The sequence below is a fragment of the Bos mutus genome, chromosome 2 (assembly GCF_027580195.1).
Source record: "Bos mutus isolate GX-2022 chromosome 2, NWIPB_WYAK_1.1, whole genome shotgun sequence".
Lineage (NCBI taxonomy): Eukaryota > Metazoa > Chordata > Mammalia > Artiodactyla > Bovidae > Bos > Bos mutus.
This window is the reverse complement of record NC_091618.1, coordinates 5,145,531-5,164,503: the sequence shown is the minus strand read 5'-3', so window position 1 is coordinate 5,164,503 and position 18,973 is coordinate 5,145,531. Positions and strand designations below refer to the sequence as shown.

General features: G+C 59.2%; 1 protein-coding gene across 1 annotated transcript in view; it reads left to right on the top strand.

The window, feature by feature from the left end:
• Positions 1–18,973, top strand: part of HSPG2 (heparan sulfate proteoglycan 2) — a 109,994-nt gene that overhangs the window by 67,727 nt on the left and 23,294 nt on the right. Inside the window, 28 exon segments of the mRNA XM_070382771.1 lie at positions 1,469–1,561; positions 1,844–1,924; positions 2,128–2,358; positions 4,626–4,739; positions 5,889–6,016; positions 6,134–6,220; positions 7,299–7,357; positions 7,547–7,714; positions 7,871–7,981; positions 9,963–10,063; positions 10,155–10,335; positions 11,426–11,551; positions 11,717–11,869; positions 11,952–12,094; positions 12,368–12,503; positions 12,599–12,747; positions 12,957–13,107; positions 13,834–14,003; positions 14,108–14,249; positions 14,683–14,834; positions 14,987–15,122; positions 15,220–15,371; positions 16,310–16,445; positions 16,588–16,739; positions 17,562–17,700; positions 17,795–17,946; positions 18,550–18,685; positions 18,803–18,954. Coding sequence (XP_070238872.1) covers positions 1,469–1,561; positions 1,844–1,924; positions 2,128–2,358; positions 4,626–4,739; positions 5,889–6,016; positions 6,134–6,220; positions 7,299–7,357; positions 7,547–7,714; positions 7,871–7,981; positions 9,963–10,063; positions 10,155–10,335; positions 11,426–11,551; positions 11,717–11,869; positions 11,952–12,094; positions 12,368–12,503; positions 12,599–12,747; positions 12,957–13,107; positions 13,834–14,003; positions 14,108–14,249; positions 14,683–14,834; positions 14,987–15,122; positions 15,220–15,371; positions 16,310–16,445; positions 16,588–16,739; positions 17,562–17,700; positions 17,795–17,946; positions 18,550–18,685; positions 18,803–18,954 — 3,831 coding nt within the window.

The window sequence follows — 18,973 nt, the reverse complement described above, 5'->3', positions numbered from 1 at the left end:
CCTGGGATTCTCCAGGCAAGAACACTGGAGTGGGCTGCCGTTTCCTTCTCCAACGCATGAAAGTGAAAAGTGAAAGTGAAGTCGCTCAGTCGTGTCTGACTCAGCGACCCCATGGACTGCAGCCCACCTGGCTCCTCCATCCATGGGAGTTTCCAGGCAAGAGGACTGGAGTGGGGAGCCATCGCCTTCTCCAGTTCAAACAGTACAGCCGGACTCAAAGCCCCATATTAGACCACAGACTCTACTCCCTTAGCCACCCTGCTCTACAGCCTGTAGCTTGATCTTAGACATGGCGGTGAACTTGGTGGCATCCAAAGAAAACAGGAAACAAGCTATTTCATGGTTATCTGGTTATGCCCATAAATTCCTTCCCTCACCTTGAACTTGTGGAAAACGTCCTCGGGGCCTGAGTAGCCCGGGGCCTGGCATGTCGTCAGTAGGTGTTCATTAAATGCTCGCCAACTGAATGAACACAAATGAACAAATGGACTAGGCCTGATGCAGTGTGGCATTGATCTGAACATCTGCCCTGGAGGCAGAGGGAGAAAGGAAAGTCGTGTGGGGCAAGCTGGGGTCTTGGCTGCTCATGTGGGAAGCCCCCAGCGGCAGGCAGAAGGGGTCTTCCAGTTGTGAGCAGTGGGAAGCGAGTCTAGTGGGCTTGTCTGCAGCAAAGAATCGATCAGCTCATGCAACTACAGAACCCAAGGGTATCTGCTCTCAGGCATGGCTGGATCCAGGGACTCATTAGCACTTTACCTCACTTGGCGCCATCCTCTCGCTTCCCATCTGACTAGTCAGGGGAGTTTTTCTGTTCCAGCAGAGCGGACATGCCAGGTTCACGTGTTCATCGGTGGTGCAGCAGAGAAGGGAAGTGGTGGAATATGCAGATTGGCCAGGTCTGGCTCAGGTCGCCCCTGTAGAGGAGGAGCGGGCGGGCCCCTCAAACCACACAGCCTGCCTGTAGGATGTGGCTTCCTCTGGAGGAAACCAGGACTGCAGTTTGCAAAAACGGGGGACGTGGATTCTGAGCAAACAGAAGCCGCTGGCCCAGACAGCAGGAGTTCCAAGGGGCTGTCAGCCTCCCCTGCCACCTCTGCCGTGGCTGAGAACTTTCGAGCCTTGTGCAGCCTCCCTGTGGTGCTCACGGTCATTACCCCTGTCTGCTTTATGAGAAATTCCATTATTTGAAGGGACTTAGAGCTTGTTTGCTGGGGTCAAGAGACTGTGGGAAAGGGGGAAACTACAAAACAGCATAGAGGCTTCTCAGGGGCACGCTGCCCCCAGGTCTGAGACTGTGAGGGAACTGATGGGTGTCGAGTCAGCTCGGTGACCATGGGGCTCTGGTTGGCTGGGGGGACAGCACAGGTGCAGAAAGGCCTTCCGAGGCTCCGCCCCCTCACCTGTCGGGTCACACAGATCCCAGAGGAGGGCAGAGTCAGGGTGCGACTGCAGGGCTTGCGTCTTGCAGGTGGCGGCCTATGGCGGGAAGCTGCGATACACCCTCTCCTACACGGCGGGGGCCCAGGGCAGCCCGCTCTCTGACCCCGACGTCCAGATCACGGTGAGCATGGGGCTTCAGCGCCAGGCGGGAAGAAGGGGGGCATGCTTGATGTTTCTGCCCTTTCAGTCAGCGCTCAGCTGGCCCGGCACCCACCCACTGCTTAGGGCCCCCACCGCACCCCATGTCTGGAACTACAGAGGCCGGGCCCGGCTCCAGGGCCTGTACCTGACTCCTTAGGGCACGGGAGCTTGGGAGATTGGGGAGATGGGAGGCTGGGACTGGGGGATCTACTGTCCCCAAGAGCCCCTCGGTTCCCCTCCAATCCTGCTGGTGTCTCCCCAGGGCAACAACATCATGCTGGTAGCCTCCCAGCCAGCGCTGCAGGGCCCGGAGAGGAAGAACTACGAGGTCGTTTTCCGAGAGGTGAGAGGCGCTCGGCCACACCGTGTCTGACCCTCCCCAGCCTGCTTTGGAGCCCGGCTTTGACACCAGCTTCCCCTGCCTCTTACTCCACCCCGGTCCTGAGCTCACTGTCCTCAGCCAGTGCCTGGGAGGCAGGGGTTGGGGGTGGGGGTGCTGCAAGGCCAAGCCCTCACCTTCATCTGCTGTCTTCTCCCCCCACGCAGGAATTCTGGCGCCGGCCTGACGGGCAGCCAGCCACCCGCGAGCACCTCCTGATGGCGCTGGCTGACCTGGACGAGCTCCTGGTCCGAGCCACATTCTCCTCCATGCCGTTGGCGGCCAGCATCAGCGGGGTCAGCCTTGAGGTCGCCCAGCCCGGCCCCTCCGAGGGACCCCGGGCCCTGGAGGTGGAGGAATGCCGCTGCCCCCCGGGCTACGTCGGCTCGTCCTGCCAGGTGAGCGTGGCCCGCCCAGCCGCCTCTGCACCAGCATAGCTGGGTCCGCAAGAGGTCAGCCGGGATTCCCACGGCCTGTGATCACTGTGGGCTTCCCAGGTGGCACTGGTGGTGAAGAGCCCGCCTGCCAGTGCAGGAGACGTGAGAGACCCAGGTTCGACCCCTGGGTCAGGAAGAGCCCCTAGAGGAGGACACAGCAACCCACTCCAGTATTCTTGCCTGGAAAACCCCACGGACAGAGGAACCTGGTGGGCTATGGTCCATGGGGTCTCAAAGAGTCAGTCGTGACTGAGGCGACTTAGCAGGCATGCACACGGTCACCATCATGACTTTAATATGCTTGGCGACAGGGCATATGTTCTTCCCAACAGCTCTGAGAGAGGTGTAATTGCCCCCTTTTAACAGATTATTTTTAAAAAATGAGGCTCTGAAAGGTGTGTGACTTACCCAAGGGCACACAGCTACACCCTGCAGAGTTAAGACCCAGCTTGCCCTCTCAGGGTGCTCGCCAGAGATACGGAGACAAACGGAGACACCCAAAGTTAGCCCAAAGCAGAGCCTGGAGATGCCTCCGAGTGGTGAACAGCGTGGATGGGAGTAGGCTTCTAGGCAGGAGGACAGAATACACAGAAGTGTCAGAAAGAGGAATGTGTGAGGACAGAGCCTACGATGCAGAAGGGTCACCCCTGGAAAGCTGGGGCGGGGGGCGCTTCTTCAGACCTGGAGTGAGGCTCCCCCAGCAGGAACTACTGCCAAGCTGCAGAGGGAACGCCAGGGTTGGAACTGGGCCCCAGGAAACTTCTCTGCTCCCTGCGACTGAGATGGCTGGGGCCAGGGAGAGACAGGCAGCTCGACTGGGAGGGAAGGGGGCTGGGGAGTGGAAGGGGGGACAGGCCGTTGGAGGGACTCCAAGAACATCTACAGGGCTCTGCTGGAGACTGAACTCGAGGGCAGGGCCTGCGCTGACTGCTCACCCCTGAATCCCCAGGCACAGAGCGGGCAACCACTTAACACTGGATGAGTGGGTGTGGAAGCGGGGAAGGGGGATCGAGGGAGGAGAGTGGGGAGGGCTGCGATGCCAGGTGGGCACCAGGGAGGTCAAACAGCCAGCTCCCCAGCCCAACTCAGGAAGTCCCGGCGAGAAGCCCGTGTCTCTACAGCTTTGTATCTGTGCATGTTTGCCATGGCCACAGGAGCGTTCACATCCAAGGAGATGAGCTTCATGTCCCTTGAAGTTATGAAACAACACTTTTTTTTTTGGTGAAACAACACGTTTTGGAGAACTCCTGGAGAAGGCAGGATCCCTGGTGCACATTTTCCGCAGTGAAACAAAACAGATTTATAAACATCCCTTTGAAATGGTCGGGGAGGGGAGGGCCTGGAGAGATTTCAAAGAAGCAGCAGAGCGAATAGAAATTCATTGTTCTCAGAACCCCTGATTACTCACTTAGGATGTGTAAAAACCTCCTTGGTTACCTGGGTGCTGCCTCCACTTATGGGGCAAAGGTAAACACAGTCATAAAAGTCTTCAAGGAGTCACCCCAACTCCAGGTCTTCTGAGCGCTCCTTTTTCCATGTAGGGCTTGTTTTTCAATAAAGATCCTGCTAGAAGAATTTTTAGGAACGAAGCCCTGGGGCCAGAGAAGGGTTCTGCATTGTTATTCACTCACTCACTAAGTCGTGTCCAACTCTTTGTGACCCCATGGACTGCCTCACGCCAGGCCTCCCTGTCCTTCACCATCTCCCAGAGCCTGCTCAAACTCATGTGCATTGAGTCGGTGATGCCCTCCAACCATCTCATCCTCTGTCGCCCCTTCTCCTCCTGCCTTCAATCTTTCCCAGCATCAAGGTCTTTTCCAATGAGTCAGTTTTTCGCATCAGGTGGCCAAAGTATGGGAGCTTCAGCTTCAGTCCTTCCAATGAACAGTTAGGATTAATTTCCTTTAGGATTAACTAGTTTGATCCCTTGGCTGTCCAAGGGACTCTCAAGAGTCCTCTCCATTAAGGATGAACTATTATTTCAGTATATCCATGACTGGAGATGCCAGACAGGATGGGGGCAGACACTCCCAGCTCTCCAGAGCTCTCCAGAGCTGGGAGGAGAGGAGGGCCCCTGAGAGGGGATGCTGGGACAGGGAGCTGGGCCTGGACTCTGCCCTCCAAGAGCCAATGGGAGTCAAGATGACTGAGGAGAGGAGTTCTGGGTCTACCGGCTGCAGGTGGGACCACCTTGGAGATGGAGACCAACGCTCCCCTCTGTCCCCTAGGACTGTGCCCCGGGCTACACGCGCACCGGGAGTGGACTCTACCTCGGCCACTGTGAGCTGTGCGAATGCAATGGCCACTCAGACCTGTGCCACCCGGAGACCGGGGCCTGCTCAGTAAGATGCACGCAGGGCCAGGGCAGGGGCTGCTTGGCTGGGGCTGGGTGGGGTGTCAGGGCTGGCTGTGGGGTGGGAGGGCTTTGGTGTGTTTAGACGGACGTCCGGGGGCAAAGTGCCTGGGCCCGAAGGTCTGAGGCACCGAGGGGTCGCAGACATGGCGGGGTGAGCAGAGCCGGGAATTAGCGCCCTTCTTTATAAAGAAAGCTTTAGAGGAGTCCCTGGTGGTCTACTTCAGCGGGCATGGGCTCAGTCACTGGCCAGGGGACTGAGATCCTACAAGCCACGTGGTACAGCCCCCAAAATCCAGAAAACAAGAGAAGGCTGGTTCCTGTTATTTCCTATCACCAGTGTGACACATGTTTTCTGTAGAAGAATCAGACTGTAGAGATAACTTAGAAACAAAGTTAAAATTCCCTGAAATCCTACCATCTGGAGGTAATCACTGTCAACATTAGACTGTGGAGTTCTTTTTTCTGGGCAAAGGTTTACACAGATTAATATACCTCTCGTTTTGCAAATAAGCCCAGGATCACTGTGTTTCATGATCAACTTTTTTTCACTTCTTGACATCTTTCAATATTTCAATATTTTCTATACCTGAGCTTTTCCAAGTGGTATATGTATAGCCCTCTGGGATACGTGGTCAAGGACCAGGTGGTTGACAGAACCACCAACTAAATATCGAATGAGGATTATGCTACATTAATTAAAAAAAAAATAGATCTCTTTGGAGGAAAACATAAAACGCACACACATTTTTTATACAATTAAGTGCTTATTTCCAAAACTCTGCCCCCATACAACACCCAAGTGGGTACTTTCCTGTAATATTACAGGTATTTAGATAGAAAAATGTAAGCAATGCAATCAATATCCTTTTTGATAGCTTTTTGGATGGAATTTCCTTTTTTAATTTTCTCAGTTCTTTTTTTCTTGGTGTGTTTCCAGCATTGTGCTTTTAAAAACACCGCTGAGATGAATGGAACATCCTGTAGTGAATTCATTGTGCCGCTCCCTGATTATTTCTTTAAGATAAGCTCGAATGTGGAATTTCCAGATCAAGGGATTACCAAATCCCTTGGAGGGAGTATGATTTGGGGTAAATTTTGCCAAATAGCAAGTGGCTGACATCCTTGCACCTTGCAGCAATGCCAGCACCACGCCGCCGGGGAGTTCTGTGAGCAGTGTGCCCCTGGCTACTATGGAGATGCCACGGCCGGAACGCCCGAGGACTGCCAGCCCTGCGCCTGCCCACTGACCAACCCAGAGAACATGTGGGTGCCCTTGCTCAAGGCCCGAGGGGGTAGAGGGCATTGCACTGACTCTTGGGGCGAAAGTGAGGGGACGAGGGGGTGGGTGTTCCAGAGCCTGAGCTTCGCCTCCTACCGCAGGTTCTCCCGCACCTGTGAAAGCCTGGGAGCTGGAGGGTACCGCTGCACGGCCTGTGAACCTGGCTACACTGGCCAGTACTGTGAGCAGTAAGTTTGCTACAGGAGGGATGCAGGGAGCGGGGCATGGGGTAAACTCCTAGCTGAGAGTCCTGGATGATGTTGCTCAGAAAGGTCCCTACCAGGATCGTGTCCCTCCCCTGTCCAAAACTCTGCCAAGATTCCCCGGTGCCCTTGGGACCAGCCCGAGCTCCTTAGGTAGTAGCCTTATCATTCACCAGGCTCATCCCACCTCTGACACCTAACTCTGTACTCTAACTGGGTGTCCCTTGACTTCTTCATGTTCAGTTCTTTAGATGTGCTGTTTTTGCTCTTCATGGATCGTTCTCCATCCACATACCGACCCCCGCCCCCATCCTGGCTAACTCCTGTTTGACCTTCAAGGCTGAGCTTTATTCCATTGTTCAGCGCGTTTTTATTGAGACTCTACTGTATGCCGTGCAGTGTAGAAACGTGTTGGAAACAAAGTGATGAGCAAAACGGATTCAGTCCCAACCCTTATAGAGTCTACTGCCTGTAATGGGAGACAAGACAGTGGGTAATCCTGCAAATAAATAGTTGCAAATGGGGATAAATTCTTTGCTGACTACAGTCTGCTTCAAAGGAATAGAACAGCCCAGGAGTCTCGTCCTCTGGGAAGCATCCTGATTCTCAGGGCTGGACAAGTGCCCCTCTCCCACCATGCCCCCCCAGCCCGCATGCATGTCCCTCACTCTCATATCTGTAGTTCCTTAAGAGCAAGGATTTTATCATGTTTGCTGTTGTGCATCCATAACCTTGCTTAGTGTATGTGTGTGTGTGTGTGTGTGTGTTAGTCACTCAGTCGTGTCCGACTCTTTGCGACCACATGGACATAAATGTTTGTTGAATGAATATTTCCCTGAATCCAACCTGCTGACCTTCTCCCCGCACCACCCCGCCGCCCCGCCCCAGTCAGCTTTCTCAGCTCACAGAGGCTCTGCGCTGGGGCCGTTTTGGTCTCTGAAAATCCTTCCTGAGCTCTGAGTCTCCTCACCCTGTAGTGGGCAGAGAGCTGGCTCCCCAAGTCCGCCAAGAGGCACTGGGTCCCCTGAGGCCTGACACAGCTTGTCCCTGTCCCTCCTTACAGGTGTGCCCCAGGATACGTGGGTAATCCCAATGTGCCAGGGGGCCGGTGCCTGCCGCAGGGTAAGTGGGACCATGGTCTTGGGTCAAAGGTGATGGCAAGGCAGGGGACCTGGGGAGACTGAGAGATACTAGGTCTGGGGAGCAGGGTGGGGACAGGGTGTGCCAGTCTTTGGGAGGGCAGGGGGATTTGAGACAGTGGTGCCTGCTGGGGACCTCCTGCCTGAGTGGCCTCCCCTGTCCCTCTCCCAGCAGACCAAGCCCCGCTGGTGGTGCAGGTCCATCCAACTCGGAGCGTAGTACCCCAAGGCGGCCCCCACTCCCTGCGGTGCCAGGTCAGCGGGAGCCCACCCCACTACTTCTACTGGTCTCGTGAAGATGGGCGGCCCTTGCCCAGCAGCACCCAGCAGCGACATCAAGGTACGCATGGCCCCAGGCCCCTCGGCCACCCTGGTGGAAGGGGAGACACAGGCCTGAGCCTACCCTACTGAGATCCTGTAGGGACCCACATGCAGGACTGGGTCGTAAAAGGTTGCATCTTCACTGATGAGCCCCCGCCCCCCGCCTTGCCACCAGGCTCAGAGCTGCACTTCCCCAGCGTCCAGCCCTCGGATGCTGGAGTCTACATTTGCACCTGTCGGAATCTCCATCATGCCAACACCAGCCGGGCAGAGCTGCTGGTCACTGGTGAGTTCCTCGTCCCCTAACCCCAGCACTGCCTGTCCTGGGCCGGGCTGCACACTGTAGACCCAAGCCGCTGGTGCATTCATCTGCCAGAGGGGGACAGTGGTTTCCTGGATGAGGACACTGGCCAGAAAGATGGGAAGAGATGATGGCGTCAAGATGGTAGAACTGATACAGGCAGAGCTGGCAGGACTTGATACCCAGAGAGAGAAAAGTCTAGGAAGATGCCCAAGGATCTGGATTCCAGCAGCTGGGCACACAGGGCACCATTTACCAAGATGAGAGAGGCTCCAACAGCAGAGTTTCTTCATTCGGGCTGCCCCAAAAGCAGAGACTGAGACAAAGATTTGTGTGCATGTAGTTTATTTGGGAAATGAAATGAAAGTGAGAAGAGAAGGTACCCAGGAAAGCGCGTGTCATCACTGGGCACATTACCACCTAGAGCAGGTGTTGCTGAACACAGCTGGGGCAGCACCAGGGAACTCCAGAGTAAAGTCAGTTCCTTGGAGTCCCCCCACTGTGCCCCAGCGCCCACCCACTGCCGCAGGGCCAAGGGAGCTGGGGTATGCGTGCACCAGCTCCCGTCAGTCACTGACTGGGGCCTGTTCCAGGAGCACTGAGGCTGCTGCTTTCTGTCCCACCCTGTGGGCAGGCACAGTGACCTGAGGAAACCCTCCTGCAAAGAAACGCAGCTGCTGCAGAATTCAGGCAGGCGGGTGCAGAAGTGACCACGCCAGGGCGTGTGCACGGGATGCCGGCAACCCCTGCCACCAGCAGGTCCCAGGGAACCACAAGTGTGGTTTTAGCCCTGTTAAAAGTTTGAGATGTTTGGGGAAACACTGAAGTGTGTACATGAGGTGGGCATTTTGGAGCTGTGAATCTGGAGCTCAGGAAACAGGCCCTGGCCAGAGAAATGAATTTGGGAACTGTGGGTACAGGGGTGGGGCAGGATAAAGTCACCCAGGACAGAGCCCTGGCGAGCCCCAACCTGAGCTTGTCAGATAGAGGAGAAAGCAAGTGGGCACAGCCCGCAGACAGGAGGAGGCTGGGGGAGGGGGTGGCTGGAATCAGGGGGCAAACGGCTTCCTGGAGAGAGTAGCCCCCTCGCCAGAAGCTCCCAGGAGGTCAGCTCCAGGCAGAGAAATAACCCTCAGAGTTGATGCTTTGACAGGAGCGGTTTGCAGTGAAGAGAAGGGGGAGAAACTGGATTGGAGTGGGGCAGAGAATGGATGGGGGGGCAACCAGTGTAAATGACTGCTTCAAGAGTCTTGCCTTTGAACAGAGGGCAAGAAGTAGGGCAGGAGGTGGGCAGTGGGGGGCGCATGTGGGGTCGGGGTCATTTTCAGATATGGGAAATTCTAGAACACATTTGTCTGTGGAGTGGGATGATCCCATGGGAAGGGAGCCAGGGAGGGCACGGCTGGGGGAGGGGGTCCTCGGGAGGGGCTCCAGCACTCAGGAAGGGGAGTGGAGGGTGGGCTGGAGGTGGGGAGAAGGCTCGCCCTTCAGGGACCAGGGAGGAGGGAGGTGGGGAGATTGGGGATCGTAGAAAATTCCTGACTAGTCATTTCACTTCTCTCCAGAAGTTGAGTTGAAGCCACAGAAGTGGAAGGAGGACTCTGGAGGGTGGAGAAGTTGGGAGGAGGTGTGAAATGGTTGTTTAAGAGGATAGAAACTCATACCAGACAGAGAGCCCCGCTGGGGTGAAGTGCGAATTGTTAAGAGCTCGTTTGTGGTCTATGATGATGAACCGGAGCCAAGGGGATCATGGTGTGATGTTCTCTGGCCACAGCCTGATGGGTGCTCGGTGCCTGCAGGGGAGAAGGGAGATGATGGGTTTGAGCCAGGAGGAGGGAGGGAGGTGTCAGGGAGTGGAATGGAAGCTAAGCCAGACTGGGGGGATGGAAAGAGAGAGGGGGAAAGTGGACCCAGGACAGGGGCCTGGCCAGCACCCAGCTCCCCGGGGAAACTCCCACCCCCGCAGAGGCTCCCGGCAAGCCCATCACGGTCACAGTGGAGGAGCAACGTAGCCAGAGTGTGCGCCCTGGAGCCGACGTCACCTTCATCTGCACGGCCAAGAGCAAGGTGGGCGGGGCAGGGAGTGGGCACTGGCGAGGGTCCGTCTCCTGGGGTCTCTGAGCCCCACGCCCATCTCTCTGGCCTCCCCCACCTGCAGTCTCCGGCTTATACCCTGGTGTGGACCCGCCTGCATAATGGGAAACTGCCAAGCCGAGCCATGGATTTCAACGGTATCCTGACCATTCGCAACGTACAGCCCAGTGACGCGGGCACCTACGTGTGCACCGGCTCCAATATGTTCGCCATGGACCAGGGCACAGCCACGCTGCATGTACAAGGTACACCGTTCACGTCCACGCCTGACCCACCTAGCCCTGCCCCTTCCTCCACGCTCTCCAGGACCGGTGAGCGTCTCTCCATTCAGTTGACAGCTTCTGAACTGGAAGTACGGCAGGCCCTAGACTCAGAAGAAATGGGGTTGGGGGGTTAGACGAGCAGTATCTCTGCCCTCCCGCCCTCCATGTTCTGTGGGGAGACACTGAGTCTGGAAACAGTGGACAAACAACAGAATCACACCGGTGCTGGGATGTGAGTGGAGTGGAAGGAAAGCGAGGCTTGAGGTGGGCCTGAGCTGAGAGCTCTTCTACATGGGGTGGTCAGGGAGGGCCCCCCAGAGGAAGTGACATCTCAGCTGAGACCTGAAGGGAAGAGAAGGGGTTCAGCCGTGCAGGAGCTGACAGTGGAAGCAGCATGTGCAAGGGCCCCGAGGCACGAGCGTGCTGTTTGAGGGAAGGCGGGGCCAGTGTGGAAGGGTGGGTGAGGAACTTGAAGATATGGGCAGAGGTGAGTGCACTCAGTGAGGCACAGCAGGGAATTCAGGTGTTTTTGTTCTGAAAGCCATGAACAGGCCATCAGTGGGCAAGTAACGAGATCCCACTGACTTTTTTTTTTTTTGGCCGCGTGTGCAGCTTGTGGGATCTTAGTTCCCTGACCAGGGATCAAACCCACACCCTCAGCAGTGAAAGGGAAGACTCCTAACCTCTGGATCGCCAGAGAAGTCCCCTCCACCCCTACCGCCAATGACATTTTTTTTTTTTTAACATTTTTTTGAAGTCTTTATTGAATTTGTTACAATATTGCTTCTGTTTTATGTTTGGGTGTTGGTTTTTTTGAGCCAAGAGGCATGTGGGGATCTTAGTTCCCCGACCGGGGATCGAACCCGCAGCCTCAGCAGTGAAAGTGCAGAGTCCTAACCCCCAGACCGCCAGGGAAATCCCTCCCACTGACTGACAATGTAGAGACTCCCCTGCCTGCTGTGTGGACAAATGGCCATGAAGGGCTGGAGTGGCAGCAAAGCAAGCAGCAAGGAGGCCGTGGGCACGGGTCCCTCCCCTCCCTGACCCCACACGCTGTCTCCTCCCTCCTCAGCCTCGGCCACCCCGTCCGCCCCTGTGGTCTCCATCCACCCGCCGCAGCTCACAGTGCAGCCGGGCCAGATGGCCGAGTTCCGCTGCAGTGCCACGGGGCACCCCATGCCCAGCCTTGAGTGGACAGGTGAGGCCGTGGCAGGTACAGCTGTCAGAGCCTGGCTCTCCTGGATGTGGGGCAGTGCCAGGGGGTGGGACTCTAGGAGGTGGACCTCAACCTCTTGGCGCACGGTGGGGGGGGGCCCAGCAATGCCCATCCCAGTGGGTACTGACCCCACCTCCCCGCCGTCAGGGGGCCCTGGTGGCCAGCTCCCTCAGAAAGCACAGGTGCATCGTGGCATCCTGCGCCTGCCAGCCGTTGAGGCCTCGGATCAAGGGCAGTACCTGTGCCGCGCCCACAGCAGCGCCGGGCAGCATGTGGCCAGGGCTGTGCTCCACGTGCACGGTGAGAGAACTGTGAGCGGGGAGGCGGTGGGGGCTGGCCCTGGCAGCCGTGGGGAGGTGTTCTCACAGGGCTCTGTCTGCAGGGGGCAGCGGGCCCAGGGTCCAGGTGAGCCCAGAGAGGACCCAGGTACACGAAGGCCGCACCGTCAGGCTGTACTGCAGGGCCGCGGGGGTGCCCAGTGCCACCATCACCTGGAGGAAGGAAGGGGGCAGCCTCCCCCCACAGGTGAGGGTACCTGCCCGGCTCAGCCGAGTCCCAGCACCTGCCCTCTGCCCCTCCCCTCTCCTCCTCCAGTTCCCTCCACTTCCAAGAGGCTGCCGTGCTCAGAATTCCCACTCCGGGTGTCCTGGCAGGGGGAAGCTGTCAGCCTCCTGCTTTGCTGCCTGGGTGCCCACCCGGGGCCCCGATCCCGGCTCTGAGCTGGCCTGTACGCCTCTGCCCGCCCTCCCTGGCCAGCCCATGCCAGGCTGCCTCTGACCCCTTCTCCCTGTGTGGCAGGCCCGTGCAGAGCGCACAGACATTGCCACCCTGCTCATCCCCGCCATCACGGCCGCTGACGCCGGCTTTTACCTCTGTGTGGCCACCAGCCCTGCGGGCACCGCCCAGGCCCGGATTCAAGTGGTCGTCCTTCCAGGTGCGGGGCCTCCAGGGGCTCGGAGGCATCGGAGGGCCAGCCGGGGCTCCCCCGCGGTTGCCTCACTCCCCCGCCAACCCCGCCTCCCATCCCAGGTGCCACCACCCCACCGGTCAGGATTGAGTCCTCCTCACCTTCTGTGACCGAAGGACAGACCCTGGACCTCAACTGCGTGGTGGCAGGGCTGGCCCACAGCCAGATCACGTGGTACAAGCGAGGGGGCAGCCTGCCTCCCCACGCCCAGGTACGAGGGTCCCTGAGCCCTGTGGTGGGAGCCCCCCGAGGAGTGGTCCGTCACGCCCCAGGAGGAGATGCTCTGCACGAGCAGGGCCCGCCCTTATTTCGCTCTCTCTGCAGCCCCCTTTGGGGCAGTCCCGGGCGGAGCCAGGCGCAGAGGGGACAGCGACCAGAGCCCCTCCCATCCTCGCAAACCTCTGTCCTTACCTGGCCTAGGTGCGCGGCTCCCGGCTGCGCCTGCCCCAGGCATCACCAGCCGATTCTGGAGAATATGTGTGCCGAGTGGAGAACGATTCAGGCCCCAAGGAGGCCTCCATCATCGTCTCTGTCCTCCACAGCCGCCATCCAGGCCCCGGCTACACCCCAGGTGAGGAGCCAGAGGGGCTGGGCGAGGGCTGAGCCCTCCGGCCTCCCCTGTATTCCCGAGGATGGCGCCCCGGGGTCTCTTCGGTGCTATCCACACAGGAAGAGGCGCTCCTGGCAGGCTCCAATCCCCTCCTTCCCCGTGAGGAGAGATGAGGGGTCTGAGGGTGGAGACAGGTTGACCTGACTTACAGAGACCCCCATGGGGAGGGTACTGTTTCCAGAATTCGTCAGGAAGCAGCAGTCAGGGTTGAGCTCTGAGCTGGGAGTCAGGTTGACCTGCGCTCAAGTCCTGGCAGTCCTGGTTCAGCCAGCCTTGGACTGGTTATTGTACCTCTGGGGGCCTCAGTTTCCTCACGTGTGAAATGGGGACAGCATCCCCTAGTGTACTGCGGATGCACAGCACACACTCTGAAGAAAGGGGCTGGGGAGTGATCGTCGGCATCCTGTGGCCCGCCCCACCCCAAGGTGCTAAAGGACTCTGGTTCTCTGCGAGCCAGAGCAGCTCGTCACGGGTCAAGGTCTAGGTGGGCAGGCAGATGGGCCTGGAACGGCAGGTTGAAGGTCAGAGAGGGGAAAAAAGGGTCCAGCTGGCCCCGCCAGTGTGGTCCCAGCCCCCAGGGCTCCCATCCGTCCTCCCGAGCTCAGGCCTGGTCAGACCCCAGGGCTGCAGGGTGGGGAGTGGGGAGCTCAGGAGCCCTGGCCACTGACCAGCTCCTCTGCGCCCCAGCTCCCGGTGGAGCCCCAGCTCCAGGCGGTACCCAGCCCGTCCGCATCGAGCCCTCCTCCTCTCACGTGGCCGAAGGGCAGACCCTGGATCTGAACTGCGTGGTCCCCGGGCAGGCCCACGCCCAGGTCACGTGGTACAAACGTGGCGGCAGCCTCCCCGCGCGGCACCAGGTAGAGCAGCCCACCGCACCCCTCCCCCGGCCCAGGGCCAGCCTGCAGGAGGGGCTGCACGGAGCAGCTCCAGCCCCCTCCTGACCCTCCCCGGTTGCGTTCAGACCCACGGCTCGCTGCTGCGGCTGCACCAGGTGTCCCCAGCCGACTCGGGAGAGTATGTGTGCCGCGTGGTCCTGGGCTCTGGGCCCCTCGAGACTTCCGTCCTGGTCTCCATCGAGGCCTCTGACGCCGGCACCATCCCTGGTGAGTGGACAGTCAGTGACAGGCTGGCAGGGGCCCGAGGGCCTTCCCGAGGGCTCGTGACTCCTGTTGCTGATGTGGAGATCAGGGCTGGGAGGCCCACGCCGGCGCTGGCCACAGGGCCCGGCCCAGGTGGCCTCCGCGTTCCTGAATAACCCGCCATCTTCGCATCGCTGTTCCATCTGGCCCACTTACGCGCCTTCCCGCCCCTGCCTCTCTCCCAGCCTCAGTTATCCTCATCCCTCCCTCCCTCTTCCTCACACCCCTCTGCAAGCCTGGGCTCCTGCTCCAGCCCCCTCCCCAAGGCTGCTCTGCTGAGGACCTCAAGCCCAGGAGGCCTCTAACTCTAAACCCACCAGGCCGAGCCAGCTCCAGGGTGGGCAGTTCTGGCCGTCTCCCCTGGGAGGCATCTATGACCCATCCCCTCTCCCCGCAGCCCCGGGACCCGTCCCTCCCGTCAGGATCGAGTCCTCGTCCCCCACAGTGGCCGAGGGGCAGACCCTGGACCTGAACTGCGTGGTGGCAGGCCAGGCCCACGCCCCGGTCACGTGGTACAAACGTGGGGGCACCCTTCCTGCCCGGCACCAGGTACCCGGGGGCAGAAAGGTGGGAGGTGGCCAGCCAGGGCTACACAGCAGACCACAGGGCGCAGAGGGAGCTGAGCTCGGAGGAACAGGGTATGGGGCGCCCGCCGGGCTCTGGGAAGCACCCTGCTCACACCCCTGCCCGCGTCTGTCCAGGTGCGTGGCTCCCGCTTGTACATCTTCCAGGCCTCCCCAGCGGACGCAGGCGAGTATGTCTGCAGGGCCAGCAACGGCGTGGAGGCCTCCATCACAGTCACAGTCACCAAGACCCAGGGCGCCAACTTCGCCTACCGTGAGTGGGGCCAGCCGGCCTGGGCTTGGAGGGAAAAGGGGAAAGGCTGGGGCCGCTGCAGAGGCCTGACTGACCGAGTGACCATCTCCTCCCCCAGCTCCTGGTGGCACCCAGCCCGTCCGCATCGAGCCCTCTTCCTCCCATGTGGCTGAAGGGCAGACCCTGGATCTGAACTGTGTGGTCCCCGGGCAGCCCCACGCCCAGGTCACGTGGCACAAGCGTGGGGGCAGCCTGCCCGCCCGGCACCAGGTACGGGACTGGAGGAGGGACAGGCCAAGGAGGGGACGGGAGGGAGGCCCTTGGGAAGGGGAGGTCAGGGGTGGGAGAGCAGGAGGCTCCTCTGAGGCGGAGAGGCCCTGGACCCCTCTGCGCAGGTGTGTGATGCGATGCTCAGAGCCCAGACGCTCTGACCGGTCAGCCCAAGTGGAGTGTGACTGCCGCTTCCCCCACCTAGTCGTTTGGGCAAATCACTCAATCTCTCTGTAGCGTATTTTCAGCATCTGTAAAACGGTAACGATCATACTAACCTTACAGAATTATCTTAAGGATGAAGGGAACTAATTTGCATGCAGTGCTCAGAGTTCTGGCTCACTGGAAGTGCTAGAGCTGTATTAGTGTCACGTCAGTAGCTGTTAGTATTGATATATTCTGTAGCATTTAGGATGCCACTGATTGTAAGATGCACTGTTACTTTATGTACCTCTGAGGTAAAAAAAGAAGAAGAAAACCCTGCCGTTTGTAATTCGCTATTAGATGCATATTGATTTCAGAGGCGTTTAAAAGTGTGTCTAGGGAATTCCCTGCCTGTGCAGTGGTTAGGACTCTGTGTTTTCACTGCCAAGGGCCTGGTTTCAGTCCCTGGTTGGAGAGCCGGGATTCCATAGGCCACACAGTGACACCCAAAAATAATAATAAAGCAAAAGTAATATGCATGTTACCAGCTCCATCCTATTTTTTTTTTATTTTAAATGTGTCCAGAAGTTGATGGAGTGTGGTGTTAGTGTTTGCTCAGTTCCCCATGGCTTCTCCTGACCACCCCTGGTCCTGGGATGAGACAGCCACTTCTCCACCTCTGAGCAGAATGGAGTTAAAAGTCAGTTCTCAGGCTCAGAGTGAGGCAGGGCGGCAGGTGATCCGTGCGAGGGTCCCGAGAGGGCCCCCTCTGACCCCACCTCCATTCTGGCCAGACCCACGGCTCCCTGCTGAGACTGTACCAGGTGTCTCCGGCCGACTCGGGCGAGTACGTGTGCCGAGTGGTGGGCGGTTCAGTGCCCCTGGAGTCCTCTGTCCTGGTCAGCATTGAGCCTGTAGACTCTGTGCCTGGTGAGTGATGGGGGTTCGGGGGGGAGGCTCCCCACTCCAGCAAAGGCAGGACCCCAGAAACCAGCAGACCCTACCTCCACTCACACCCTCCCCTCCCCGCCTCCTCCCAGCTGGGGATTCACTCTCTGCCCTCTGTCCCCAGCGCTGGGGGTCACCCCCCCGGTCCGGATCGAGTCATCCTCCTCACACGTGGCTGAAGGACAGACGCTGGATCTGAACTGCCTGGTTTCTGGGCAGCCCCACGCCCAGGTCACGTGGCACAAGCGTGGGGGCAGCCTGCCCACCCGGCACCAGGTAGGAGGCAGGGAGCTAAGCGGGGAGGGGGCCTGAAGGACCCTCGAGACTGCGGAGTGAGGAGCTTTGAGTTCGGATATTGCTCTGCCATCTTGCCTGGCCAGTCCTTTGACTTCCCTAAGACTCAGTGTCCTCATCTGTCAAATGGGCTCACACTGCCTAGCTCACCTGCTCCATAGTGAAAGTGAACTTTCAAGTCACTCAGTCGTGTCCGACTGTTTGCGACCCCATGGGCTTTATAGTCCATGGAATTCTCCAGGCCAAAATACTGGAGTGGGTAGCCTTTCCCTTCTCCAGGAGATCTTCCCAACCCAGGGATTGAACCCAGGTCTCCCTGCATTGCAGGCAGATTCTTTACCAGCTGAGCCACAAGGGAAGCCCAAGAATACTAGAGTGGGTAACCTATCCCTTCTCCAGCGGATCTTCCCAACCCAGGAATCAAACTGGGGTCTCCTGCATTGCAGGTGGATTCTTTACCAACTCAACTATTAGGGAATCCACCTGCTCCATCGGACATCCACAAATGCTGAGCCTCTACTTCCTCCCACTAGACCCAGTCCCAAAACCCCATCAAAGGAGCTGAAGGGTCCTGAGTGCTGGTTCTCCCTGGAAGAGCTTCCCTCAGGCTCTTTCAGGCTGGGCGGGGGTGGCCAGGGAAGGGAGCCTGAATCCCAAAACCCCGTCAAAGGAGCTGAAGGGTCCTGAGTGCTGGTTCTCCCTGGAAGAGCTTCCCTCAGGCTCTTTCAGGCTGGGTGGGGGCAGCCAGGGAAGGGGGCCTGAACCGTGAGCCCCAGCACAGCTCTGAGCCCGCCTGGCTCCCAGGTTCACGGCTCCAGGCTGCGGCTGCCCCAGATGACTCCGGCGGACTCCGGGGAGTACGTGTGCCGCGTGGTCAGCGGCTCAGGCACCCAGGAGGCCTCGGTCCTCGTCACCATCCAGCAGCGCCGTGGCCCCACCCGCTGTGAGTGTCCCAGGGTCGCCGCAGACGGGCTGGGAGGGGCCACTCCACCCTCGCTGGCCCCCACACCCTGACCCCCCTCTCTCCCCGCTCCCAGACCAGAACGTGGTGTACCCTGTCCGCATCGAGTCCTCCTCTGACTCCCTGGCCAACGGGCGCACCCTGGACCTTAACTGCCTGGTGGCCAGCCAAGCCCCCCATACCATCACCTGGTACAAGCGTGGAGGCAGCCTCCCCAGCCGGCACCAGGTATGGAGCCAGCGAGCAGGGAGGGTGCACGCCAGGGGGCGTGGCTGGCCCCCATGGGAACCGGGAGGAGCTCCTCGCAGCCCTCCTCTGTGCTCATTCAGTCATTCAACACACAAAGAGCATTCTTGCCAGAGGGGTCCTGGCCAGTGCTGGGGACACCGAGAGGAGTCCCACTGGCCCGCGTGGGTCCAGCACAGAACATTCTGTGATTCGCTCACTCCTGGCCCTTCCCCGAGAACCTGCTCCAGGCCACGTCCCACTCCCGCCACTGAGAATTCTAAGGGGATGAGACCAGGCATGCCGCGGGTAGCTCAAAGACTAATGGGCAAGGCAGGTGTGCCGTGTGACAGCCCTGTAGAAAGAGTCCCCACGGAGGGCCTTGGCGGGCTTGCTGGAGGGGTGACAGCTGAGAAAGAGTGCAAAGGCTGGAGGCACCCTGCACCCAGCCCAGAAGCTCAGAAAGGCCATTGACGGAGTTCAGGAGGAGACCAGGATGGGGGCAGGGCCCCCCCAACCCTCCCCAAAGCAAGGCAGCAAGGATGCCAGAGTCTGGGAGAGGTGGAGGGGCCGCGCCCCAACCCACTGACACCTGCTCCGCCTTAGATCGTGGGCTCCAGGCTTCGGATCCCCCAGGTGACACCCGCAGACTCGGGTGAGTACGTGTGCCATGTCAGTAACGGTGCCGGCTCCCAGGAGACCTCACTCATCGTCACCATCCAGGGCAGTGACTCCTCCCACGGTGAGCACTGCCGAGGGCAGGGGGTCAGGCGAGTGGGTGCCGGGGGAGGTAGTGAGGTCCTGGCACTGGTCACTGCCGTCTAACTCCGGCTGTCTGGCCCATTCTCTCGGTCCCCAGTGCCCAGTGTCTCCCCACCGATCAGGATTGAGTCCTCGTCCCCCACGGTGGTCGAAGGGCAGACCCTGGATCTGAACTGCGTGGTTGCTGGGCAGCCCCAGGCCACCATCACGTGGTACAAGCGTGGGGGCAGCCTTCCTGCTCGACACCAGGTATGGAGCGGAGCCCGGC